The sequence below is a fragment of the Pleurodeles waltl genome, chromosome 2_2 (assembly GCF_031143425.1).
Source record: "Pleurodeles waltl isolate 20211129_DDA chromosome 2_2, aPleWal1.hap1.20221129, whole genome shotgun sequence".
NCBI lineage: Eukaryota > Metazoa > Chordata > Amphibia > Caudata > Salamandridae > Pleurodeles > Pleurodeles waltl.
Window position 1 is genome coordinate 256987648 of NC_090439.1, and position 13093 is coordinate 257000740.

General features: G+C 41.7%; 1 protein-coding gene across 1 annotated transcript in view; it reads left to right on the forward strand.

The window, feature by feature from the left end:
* The window catches only part of ADCY2 (adenylate cyclase 2), a 4811883-nt gene that overhangs the window by 3178212 nt on the left and 1620578 nt on the right, over positions 1 to 13093 (forward strand). The window contains exon 7 of the mRNA XM_069219709.1: positions 11578 to 11705. Within this exon, the coding sequence (XP_069075810.1) occupies positions 11578 to 11705 (128 nt within the window). The remainder of the gene's footprint in view (positions 1 to 11577; positions 11706 to 13093) is intronic.

A 13093-nucleotide genomic window follows, 5' to 3' on the forward strand; every position in this document is an offset into this window, starting at 1 on the left:
GGATGGTTAATATTTTCCACCAGGTCAGAAAAAAGCACTACTGTTAAAGGACTTTAGTCAAAGAAGGACAGCACATATTCACGTTTCTACTATAAGTAATGGGTGCTTACAGTGTGGTGATAGACGATGCATTCAAACACGAGAAAATGAGACTGGAAAATAAGTGTACAATAAGTACTCAAAGCACCATTACAAGTCATATCAATTCTATACTGTTCCACAAAAGGTAGGGGAAAGCAGTGATGAATTTGTGGCAAGAATTTACAAATTAGCAACAAAATTTCAATTTAGTCCAATGTCTGAAGAGTTGATCAAAGATCAACATACATTACAGTGCAAAAGCAGAAAGGGACAGGAAAGACCAAGGGCTGTTAGTATCTCTACTCTTAAAGAAGCAATCACATTAGGGAACAAAATGTTGAGTAGTCAAAGTTTTGTATGAAGAGATGCAATGTTTGAGTTGAATAAAGATCAAAGATGTGGCAGTGACAGAAAGAACTCAACAACAAATGAATTAATGCTGTTGTGAAGAAACATTCTCTGTGGACATAATTAAACTCAAGTGAAAACAAAGGATAGAGATCACGACAAGCTTCATTTGGAAAATATCTACAGCAAAGCTGCTTCAGGTGGGACAGTCCGTATCATCATCAAGATTCCAAAAATTGCCAGGCAGTCAGTAACGACTGCATTAAATGCAGCAAAAAGGCATTTGTACCCTTGTATGTCCTAGTCTGAGTAGCAGGACTTTAACTGTAGAGCCTAGAGCAATATGTTCAGTGAAAGGGAAAGTGGTTGACTTAATGGTTCATCTGGATTTCTATACATGATAATCCCTAAACATACATTTGTGGATAAGTGGCCTAATGGTGATCTTTTTCCCAAAAACATAAACCCATGTGGATACTAAGTGAATTTAATAGATGTTACTAAATACATGTGGGCCTAAATAACCTTCCAGGACCATAGGTTGGAAGGAAAGGTGTACATGGCTCAGTCATGGCCAACAATTTTGGGGTGGGTGCACCAATACGATTTGAGCATAGTAATGAATCCTATGGTACCAGATTATGTCATAGTGGTTACAGACACTTGTTTTTATGGAGTGGTCCAGAACATTCAAGCTGTGATTCATGATAAATTGGGTACAGTTAGGAATTTTACACATTAAAACTATTTTGAAAAAAGTAGCTCTGCTGGTTGGACTCCAAGTTAGAAGAATAGCCTTACTCATCAGGGATAAAATAAATGGTATTTTAGCACAAACGTGTAAGGATGATGTTATTGAGCATGTCAAGGCATCAAATAGTTATTTACTATAGTTATAATGAAGAATAAGACAAAAGCCTTTGATTTTGAGTATATTTGAGATCACTTTAACAAAATGTAGTATTAGACTCTTACCCATTGCCAAACATCAACAAGATGGTTTTGCTACTGAAGGGGGGAATGTATTTTATAAAGCTCAATCTTAGGAGCTCCCATCACAGATTCTAGAGCATCCTGAATTCAAAGCACTCACAGCATTCATTACATCTGAGGGACTTTTCCAATTTAAGAGAATGCCCCTTTGGATTGGCATTGGCTACCAGTGTTTTCCAGCACATGATTATTTTTTTGGCCTCATTCATCCCATGCACTAGGTCTTTCTTTACTTTGATCGTCCTGCCTCCTTAACTGGGGAGGGAGCCTTCTTCTCTCCCTCTCAACATACCTGTCGCGGTAGCGGGGGTACACATACCACCCTGATTTCATAGCTATGAGAGACACAAAAGAAGAAGAATCATCGGACAAAATTACATGTGTTCAACATGTGTTCCTCCAACCAAACTTTAAATGGTGACCAAAACTTCTTTGACTTAGTAATCCCCTTTACCGTGTCCATTTTAAATACATATATCAATTGATCCAACCACTCTTTATAGGAGGGAGTGACCTTACCTACCCATTTCCTGCAAATTTCTCGCCTCGCTAATAATATAGCGTAGAACAGCCATTCATGCAAATCACTCTTTAGGTTTCCTATCTGATCTAATCTTCCAAAAATAACTAATAATAAGGTAATCTTAACCTCAACCCCCAATACTTTTGAAATCGTATGCCTCACTGCCTCCCAAAAAGGTTGAATTACCGGACATTCCATGAACATATGAACATCCGTGGCCTTTTCCATACCACACTTTCCGCATTTAGCCACCTCTCCATTCCCCGTTTTTGAAAGCCTACAAGATGACAAGTATGCCCTATGTATTACAAATAAATTATTTCTTCTAAACGGGGCAGGTTTAACCACTTGGTATAAGGTACTCATAGACGCCTGCCAGACCTCGCATAGCTGCATGTCCGGAAAAAAATCACCCCATAGATCTTTGGCTAACTTAAATTCCCCATCTTCTACTTCCACCATCTCCCAATACCAAGTAGCCACAATTTTTTTTTTTGGGGGGGATCTTCCATAATCTTTTCCTCTATCTGATACTGCAGGCCACAACTCTTACTACCCTTCCGAACCCACCCATTTGGTTGGAGGTACTTTAGTTTTAACAAAACCCCACCTGTTTTCGTCCAGATTTCCTCCCAAGGGAGTAAACCCCCTTCCTTAACTAACTCACCTCAGCATTTGAACCCTGCATTCTTGATTGGAATGGCCAACACATCTTTAAGGCACTCTGGCGTGCCTGGTGAATCCCAAATGGGAGCCCTACTACTGTAATAATCCATCTTAAACATACACCTTATGTTATACCATAATTTTTTCTGCATCCCTCAAAACCTTTAACTTAGTTTCTTTGAAAAATTTAGGATCCCCAAATTTAAACAAAAAATGGTTAGAGCCCCCTTCACTTCCACTAGCATAGCCTTAAACATAAACCTCTGGCTAGACTCTGTGGTGTCTAGGGAGGAGCCAAGAATCCTAACATTTTTACGTTGAAACACCTAACCATATAACTGCAAATCAGGTAACGCTAATCCCCCTTTTTCCCTTCTTCTACGTAACTTCTTCCAATAAATTCTTACTCCCTTCTGTGCCCATATAAATGAGTTTATATCTTGTTGAAATTTGACTATCAATGTTTTATCAAATTGCAAAGGGATTTAATTAAATACAAAACTAACCTTGGGCAAAATTATCATCTTCACTAAATTTATTCTACCCAAAATTGACAAAGGTAAATACATCCAACTGCAACAATCCCTACGCACTTTTTTAAGATTAGCATCTGCAATTTGCTCAATATCTTGCACTATCTTGATACCGAGGTATCTCATTTCACTTTTTATTAATGGGCATTCCGACCTCTGATTCCATACCATAATTACTGTCTTATCGGCATCAATCTGATAACCCGAAACTTTGCCGAAATCCTCAACTATATCCAAAACTGCTGGCAATGCTGCATATAAGTCCAATGTACACAATAGAAAATCAGCAGCATATTTGGAGACTTTTTTCTCCCATCCACCATACAAAAAAGATGGTATCTTCTGCTCTTGCCGTATTCTTCTGGCCAGAGGTTCAATATATAAATAAAAAAATATTGGTGAAAGTGGGCAACCCTGTCTTGTGCCCTTAAACATTTGGGTGGTAGAAGTCAAACTCCCATTTACTAAGACCCTAGCTGTCAGTTTCAAATAAATTTGGCTCATCATCCGACAAAATTTATCCCCAAAACCATAGTCTTTTAAAATAGTAGCTAGAAAGACCCAGTTCACCCTATCAAAAGCGTTTGAGGCATCCAGCGTTACCACTGTTAAGGGGAGACTAGGGCGGTCATTCCAACCGCGGTGGGCGGCGGTAGCCGCCAGCCTGGCGGGAACCGCCGAATGACCGCACCGCGGTCAAAAGACCGCGGCGGTCATTCTGGCTTTCCCGCTGGGCCGGCGGGCGACCGCCAAAAGGCTGCCCGCCAGCCCAGCGGGAAAGACCCAGCAACGATGAAGCCGGCTCCGAATGGAGCCGGCGGAGTTGCTGGGGTGCGACGGGTGCATTGGCACCCGTCGCGATTTTCAGTGTCTGCAAAGCAGACACTGAAAATCTTTGTGGGGCCCTGTTAGGAGGCCCCTGCACTGCCCATGCCAGTGGCATGGGCAGTGCAGGGGTCCCCAGGGGCCCCAGGACACCCGTTCCCGCCATCCTGTTCCTGGCGGTAAAAAACGCCAGGACCAGGATGGCGGGAAGGGGGTCGGAATCCCCATGGCGGCGCTGCAAGCAGCGCCACCATGGAGGATTCCCTGGGCCAGGGGTAAACCGGCGGGAAACCGCTGGTTTCCCTTTTCTGACCGCGGCTTTACCGCCGCGGTCAGAATGGCCCAGGAAGCACCGCCAGCCTGTTGGCAGTGCTTCCGCAGTCGTTGGCCCTGGCGGTCACCGAATGACCCCCTAAATGTTGTTGTCATATCAATAGCCCCTATTAAACTAGTTGTGAACTCGTGAAGGTGCCTATCCTTCATAAAACCCTTCTGATCCTTATGAAGAAGTCCACCCACCACTTTATTCAATCTTTCCGCCAGCACCTTTGCAAAAACCTTATAATCGGCGTTCAACAATGAAATTGGTCTGTAAGACTCACATCTAGATGGACTTTTGCCTGGCTTCAGAACCACCATTAATATTGCGTTATTCCAAGATTCTGTGAGTTTCTACCCCTCATCATAGATCTCTTCGAACAAAACTAATATTATGGGAACAATTGCATCCCCCAATATTTTATAGAGTTCAATCGGGATACCATCCGGCCCTGCCGCTTTCCCTCTCTTACTTAATATGATAACAGACTTTGGCCCTCATTACGGCCCTGGCGGTCAGTGGTAAAGCAGCGGTAAGAACGCAACAGGCCGGCGGTAAAAAAAAAATGAAATTATGACTGCGGCGGTTACCGCCGCATTCATCCGCCACTTCACCATTCTGACCGCCATGGGGATGAAGACCGCTGGGCTGGAGATTGTGGTCTCCAGCCCGGCGGTCGTCACTAGGCCGCCGACGGTATCAGGACCCTGCATACCGCCATGGATCTCGGGTGGTTGGGAACCGCCATGAGATCCATGGCGGTAGGCACTATCAGTGCCAGGGAATTCCTTCCCTGGCACTGATAGGGGTCTCCCCTACCCCCGCTACCCTCACGAATCCTCCCGCCCCACCCCCCACCCCCCTGCCACCCCCCAAAGGTGGCACAAACCCCCTCCCCACCCCGACCCCGAACATGCACATATACACACCCCTACACGCACATACCCCGAACATGCACATATACACACCCCTACATGCACACACCCCGAACACGCACACATACACCCCGACAACACATATCCTCACACATACACACAGACATGCACACCGTCCGACCCGCACATATTTCCCATACACACAACACCCCTGTACGCATACACTCACTCACTCACCCCCTCTACACTCCCACAAGCACACCCCCATGCACGCACACAACACACAACACCCCCCCACCAACTTCCCTACCCTTACCTTGTCCGTTGATCCTCCGGGAGGGGACGGGATCCATTGGGGCAGCTCTGCCACCAGAACACCGTCACCAGAACACCGCCACACCGAATCATGGGACGTTTCAGTGGGCGGTGTTCTGTTGACGTGGCGGTGGAGGTTGAGCAGCCAGCGGTCATAATACGTGGTGGCTGTCTTCAGCAGGGCGGTACTTCGGCGAAAAGACCACCGAGGTCGTAATGACCCCCCAATCTGTTCCATAGTAATTTTCCGATTCATAGTTTCATTCTCTAGAGCTGTAATTTTGGGGAGTATTTCCGCACCAACCAACTTCGTACCTCTTCTATCATTACCACAGTATCTTCCTTGTATAACTCTGAGAAAAACAATTGAAAAGCCTCCCTTATATCATAACTGCTGGTCCGTCTCTCTCCCATTTGATCAAAAATCTCTCTGATTTTGTTTTTAGTCATGTCTGTCTTAGCTTTCCAGGCCAACAATTTACCTGGATTCTTTCCATATTTGAAATGGGCCAATTTACTAGCCTCCCAACTTTCTTTTAACCTAGTCTGTAGTAACTCCTCCAATTGTGATTCTAAATGAGTCCTCAAGGCATCCAACTTATCTAAAGACTCTGACCCACCCATCTCTAAGCAATCACACTCAATCAATTTGCCTTCCAATATTCTCATTTTCATCTTATACTTCATATTCCTAGCAACAGTGAGACTTGTTATTTTGCCTCTTAGAAATGTCTTAAATGTATCCCACACCAGACTTATTGAGGCCGGTCCAATATTAAATTTAAAGAACTCTTCTGTCTCTATAAACAATTGCGTCTCAACACCGTTCTCCAACGACAAATGAGCAGCCGTATATTCTAAATTGTCGACCATTTCCACTAATCCCTGATCAATCAAGAAGTATTCTATCCTAGATGCATGGCCGTATTTCTTATTCTTAAAAGAGAAACCTGTTGAGTTCCTGTTATAATTCTCTAAATCTCACGCAAATCCAGTTCTCTCATTCTAGACCTGAGAAAACTCTGAGAGTTTGGCAAAACTGTGGACCTTGCACTTAGTGATCTATCTAAGTTATTATCCAACAACACATTGAAGTCGCCTGCTATAATAACTGGGCTGGGAAAGTCCAAAAGATGCAGAAGCATCGTCCTCATAGGCTCCACATCATCCGGATTTGGCCCATAAGACCCGACCACTGTTAACACTATGTCATAAATGTGAAGTTTAACAATAGCCCAGCGTCCCATGTTATCTGATACAGATTTTAACACTACTGCATTGAGTTGCTGCTTAATAATTATTGACACTCCCCTAATATTAGTATTATTTTCAGTGAACAACACATCTCTAACCCACTTCTGAGCTTTAAATAGCTAAGAGCATTCACTCCCTGTCAAATGGGTCTCCTGCAAAATTAGGATATGCGCTGAACAAACCCTCAAGTATTGCAAAATTCTATTTCTCCTTCCTCTTATTCTCAGCTCGTTTACATTAGATGTCATAACTTGCAGCAAGCTACTATCCCTACCCGGAATCATATCATCTTTACCCATTTCTTCTCCTTTTTCCCAATTGGAAAGCTACCTGGTATCCCTGGGGTAAAAGAGTTTTTTTTCTCTTTTTTTTTCTTTTTTCCTCCCCAATGCTCCCCACCCTGTGCGCCCCCAGTACCCTACCCTGTGACCCCAACTCGCCAAAGGGAACCCATCCCTGAATCAAAATGGGCTGGATGGTAAGCCCCAGATTAGGAGCGCTTCAAAAAAAGCCTGACCAGAAGGTCATGGGAGAGGAGGACCCAACCTTCACATCTAGGATTATCCATTTCTAATCGAGCCTAACAAGTCGTCCGCTGTTTTTATATCTCTTACATTGTCCATCTTGTTGTTATGCATCACACGCAAGGAGGCTTGGAATTTAAGTTGTGCTGAAGCACCTAACTTCTTGAAATCCTCAAGGTGATTTCCTAGTTCCCACTGTCTATTTAGGGTACTTCTGGCAAGATCCGACCTTACTTCAAAGGAAAAATCCTTCCCCCTTAAAGTTTTTTGCTTTAATGCTTTTGATAAGATCTTCTCCTTTAGTGCATAAGTCTGAAAATTAATCACAACCTTACGAGGTTTTTTCCTACCAGGATCTCTCCTAAACCGATCCCTATGTATCCTCTGAATATCGGCAGCAATATCTTTTTTTGTCTCTTCCAACTGCAGGGTATTCTTGATAAGTGCGACAATATATGACTTAATATCGTCACCTTCCACCCCTTCTGGTATATTTGAAATTCTCAAATTATTCCTCCTTGCTGCATTTTCCAGCCGTTACAGTTTGTCCTGTAGTTCTTGTTCACTAACTCTTGATTGCCGCAAGTCTTGCTTAATCAGTACTACGTCTTCTTTCAGATATGTGCATTCTTTTAGCCAATAGATCAAATTTAGTTTCCAATATTTCACAGGCCTCTCTTATACTAACTTGATTTGCCTCAGACGCAGAGAACCCCTTTTTAATCTCCTCCATTGACTTTACTATCATTGCTTCAATGGGAGAGGAGCTAGCAATATCCTCACCATCCACCATCATTAACGATTGTGGTTTACCTGGTGCACTATTATTTTTTTCCACTGTTACAAAGGGGGTCTTGCCAGACTGTTCATCTTGCGACTCCAAATTTACCTTTACCCCCCGGAGCAGGGCACTGATCTTTAATTGCCTCGCCCTTGTCCACCACCCCTACTCCTCTCGCCTCAACCCCCACCTTCTCCTTCGCTGCATTAGTAGGAAGCTCTGTTCCCTCCTCTCTCCCTTCCTCCATGAGCCTGCTGGAATCGTCTGACGCCACTAAGGGGAGGATTTTAAAATAAGACCACAATGAAGGGGTCATTTTTGGCCTTACAATCACAGGGGGATCCGCTTTCTGTTTTTTATCCAGCTTTTCTCCCAGGTCCTTTTTCCGCAGCGAACTCATTGACAGGAACTCCTTTAAGTGCTCAGCCCCCACGCTTAACTTTCATGTTCACCTCCTCAGTGACACAACCTTCTTTATTACTGCAGAGGCTTCTCTCCCCATGCTTCCTCCTGCCTCTAGCCAAGCCGACTGTCTCCTCCGTGGTTCGGCCGGTAAAACCTCCTCCTCTCACATCAGCCACATATGCTCCATCTTCTGTCCTCTGTTTCAGAGCCAGCAAGGTGCTTGTGCTCCAGAGCTGCGTGAATCCAAAGCACCACAACTCCGGATCCGACTGTGCCCTTCTCCGCTCCCTTGGTAAGCCGGCACATCAAGTATTTTGCCCTTCTTCCCTCTCTCTCCAGTCGGACTCCTCTGTCCGTGCGCTCCACGGCCTGCGTCTCTGCCGGCCGCCATGTTCCCCCGTCGTTTTCCAGCACATGATGTCAGGAATCCTGAGGGACAGGCAAAATGTTGTCTTCTTCTAAGTCAATATTCTAGTATTTGGAAACATTGTCAGTGAACATAAGCACATTCTAGAAGAGGTGTCATACAAATTGGCAGCTGGTGGCATGACAGTACATAAGTAAAAATGTAGTTTCCTTGTAAGGAAGCAGAACTCATGGGGTATTTTGGGAAATGGAGTGAAAACTAAAAAAAACCTGACCAGTACTGTAGTAAATGCTGGTACTCCAACTAACAAAGATAAGCTCAGGTCCTTTGTCTGCCTGGTTATGCCAAATTTGTTAAGAATTTTGCCAAGAAGGCTGAAGATGTAAATGTATTATTAAGAAAAGGCAAGAAGTTCAACAAAGAACATTTAAACAGTTAAAAGTGCCATAGTCAATGCTTGTATACCTACTGCTTTGGGTATAAATAAAAGATCCATTATCATTGCAGATGTCAGTGCATCAGGAATATGTGCTGTCCTATCACAAATACATGGAAATTTAGAGTTAATAGTTTCTTTTGCTTATTGTGCTTTGAGTGTTTTAGAAAGGAAATACTTGTCATTGAAAAGGAGCCTTCACAACTGCCTGTGGTATGGAGTATTTTACGCTGTTTCTATGTAGAATAAAAACCTTTCCGATATCAGACCACACACTACTGCCCAGGCATTTATGACAAAGAGTTTGCAAGATGGGCTTCACTGGCAGCAAAATTACAATCTTTCATGAATACTTGGGAGTTTATTCCAGGATGAAAAACACTGTGTGTCAGATTCTCTATCAAGATTGCTTATTGAGATGGAAGTGATGGATGAACTGGCATCTGAGAAAGTAGCTGTATCTTGTGTGAATAATACTAAGAAAGAAACTTTTGATGCAGTCTCATCTAAGGATTGGGTTTCAGCTATAGACAAGGATGAAATCATGAAGAGTGTGATAAAGTTAATTCAAGAGGATTCGAGGAAGGAGAGTTGTTTAAACCTTATAATAAGATCCTGGATGCGTTGACAAAATGGAATGATCAACTATTCATGAGAGAAGGATTTATTCTTTATTTTCTTCTGATCATACCTCATACTGATGTCACACTAGGAACATGTAAGTGAAACAATGACCAAGAAGAGGCTCAAAGAGAGACCTTTGTGGGCTGGACTAGAGAAGGTGTAACTAGAAGTATGATTGCGTGTTACATACCCAATGAAGGTGAGAAGCAGTTGTAAATGTTAGTTAATACATGGACCCATTCTCAACATATTAATAGTCTAGGTTTGCACTGGATTATGATTTATTTAGATTTCATTGGTCCAATTTTATTTCTTACTGAAGGACAGCACTTTGCTGCTCTCATAGTGGATGTTCATTCTAAATGGTTGGATGTTTTCTATATGGGTAATGTTCACGCCACAAGTGTCATTTAGTTATGAAGAAGACAGTCAATAGGGATTTGAGAGTGGATACAGCTGTCAGAGACTCGATGTTAGGTGCCCATACCACAGCTGATAAACTAACTGAAGTTTCTCCATCTTACAAAATGAGAAGTAGGAAGGATGCATCAAAGTTGGTGCCTTGTTGGTTACATGAGTGGACAGGTGGTAAGAAGTCTACTAAACCTATTGAAGACATGCCTCAATTGAAGATTGATAAGGGAATTGAGAGTAATTCTGGCAGAGCTTCATCTGGAATGTCAAAACTTAAGGGACCCCTCAAGGTACAGCATGTCTATAATGACCGGATAGAGTTAGAAAATGGACAGAAATGGAATGCAGAAGGATGCCTTTGTATCAAAAGAAAAGGGAGTGCACATAACCGCAAGAAAGTGTGGAATGTTGCAATGGATTGGTGTTAGTTACTGATGAGGAAATGTTGGGCACGAATGGACGTCAGGTGGAAAACTAAAGTCAAGCTTCAGGTGACAGTTGTTCACTCAGGCAACAACAATCCATAATGAGAAGGGATGAGATAGGTGAGTAACAAAAACATGTACACACTCACACACACACACACACACACATACACAAACACATGCACACACACAAACACACACACTTTAAACATCTTGTATAGCAGCTAACTGGTTGTGTTACTTTGTGCTCTGATATGTTGCCTGATTATTAAAATGTGTATCTTATGATTCATGTATAGGAAAACTTCAAGCTTGTCGCAAGTTATGCTTTGAGTTCTGATGGTTCCCAGCATTAGTTGAAACCAGCTGGTTTCTGTGAAGCACGTTGTAGGCCTGTCTCTCAATAAACCTAAAGAAACTGCTTTTAGATCTCTCTGCTACTGTTACAGCACCATCCCTCTGACTCTTCTCTGAGAGTCTGAATTAAAAAACAAGTTGGTCATTGTGGGGTGTCTTGCAGTGATATTGGGAGTAATAACACCTAGCTAATACAAAAAATAATAAGGAGACAAGGTTTTTCCTGTTCCCACACAGAAATACATGTATTTGTTTCTTGGAATGTATTTCATGGAAAAGATGATTAGTGAATGAGATATTTCATAACATTATGTGTGAGTAAAAACACACCTATATTTGTTTGGTGTACACTACATGCATAGTTCTTTCAAGGTAACAGATAAAGATTAATTTGCCATAAAGTTGCAAGTTGGGAATTGGTGAGTGGGTTTCTCGAAATGTATTTCTTTTGAAATATTTTGCAGAATTTCAGTGACATCATCTTTAGCTGACCATGTTTTTTGCTCTTTTAGGAGAATGAATGCATGAGAATAAAAATATTAGGTGATTGCTACTACTGTGTGTCCGGGCTTCCAATATCTCTTCCAAATCATGCAAAGAACTGTGTGAAAATGGGACTAGACATGTGTGAGGCAATTAAGTAAGTATTCTGTTTACCACCGCTTAACTGGATATGGTTTTATTGGATATCTAATAAGTTCACCTTTTGCTCAATTTGTGTTAGCAATGTTATGAAGGGGTAAAATATTATTGACCAGTGACTTTTCATTGTTAAACTCTGATGCCTGTACACAGCAAAGATTTGTCAGAGGGTGATTTCCCTAGATTTTCAGAAATGAACTGTCAATTATTTGCAGTGAAAATTTTCTAGCCTTCCTGCTGTATGCAAATTCACTTCATAATATTTAAAAACCAGCACACCACCTCTACTTCAGACTATTTTGGGGAAAATGTATGGTGAAACTGCATGCTCTTAGCAGCTTGGTTTAAACAGCATAAACACCCAATATTGGAATGCAGAGTAAGCCCATGCATTCCCTTTTTTCTATAACAAATTATGATCTACCACACATAAAACATTGTAATTAATTCACGTGTAATTTGAAACCCAATGTATTTAGCCCCTGCTTCGGGAATGCCCCATTTTAGTGAAAACAAAAATTGCCAAAAATGCAATTAGTGAATGCCTTTGTATCATTGATGTACTTCAATAGTGTAATGATGAAGTGAGCCAATTGATGCATTCCATGATGTTCATTATATCAATCAAAATATTTAAGTTCCTTAGATGTAATTTTTAACATTGTATGATGATTATAGCAAATTGAATATTTATCCTTCTATGTAGAGAAAAATGCATTTTTAGGTGATTTATTACCAAAATGTTAAAAATCAATTAACAGGATATATTGAAATTTTAACCTACATAGGCTCTCACTTGACCCATTTAAATCTGGTATGTGAGGTATGTAATGGTAGTGTGCATATGCAAAATAAGAGTTTTCTGGTTTCAGTAGATCAAGCCTCCTGACGTACTGGTGGAAGATGGCCAGTACATATTGGAGCATGTGGATTTTGGTAGAGAAGACACCAGCACTCACATATTATTCCACAACACACTCAAAATAGATGTTATTGATTGCACTTGATAAATTATAACTCCCTTCATAGATTTGATTTGGAGCAATAGATATCACATCTGACAAAGGGCCACTTGTCATGAGGGGCCACAGTAGTTAAAGATGCTGAATTAGATGTATGTTCACTGTTTTTATAAACTGCATCTTGAAAATGTATCAGCTCAATCATTAAACCCAAGCCAATTGTGAAATTACAGTTCTATGAGAAAATAATTACAAGAAGTGTATTTGTGAAAATGGCATATACTGACAGACTTTTCTCTCAAACCCCATACTAAAATAACAAGCAAAATTTAGACACAACCATTATATTTTCTCTCAAATAAAATATAATGGTTGTGTCTAAATTTTGCTTGTTATTTTAGTATGGGGTTTGTGAAGGAGTGCA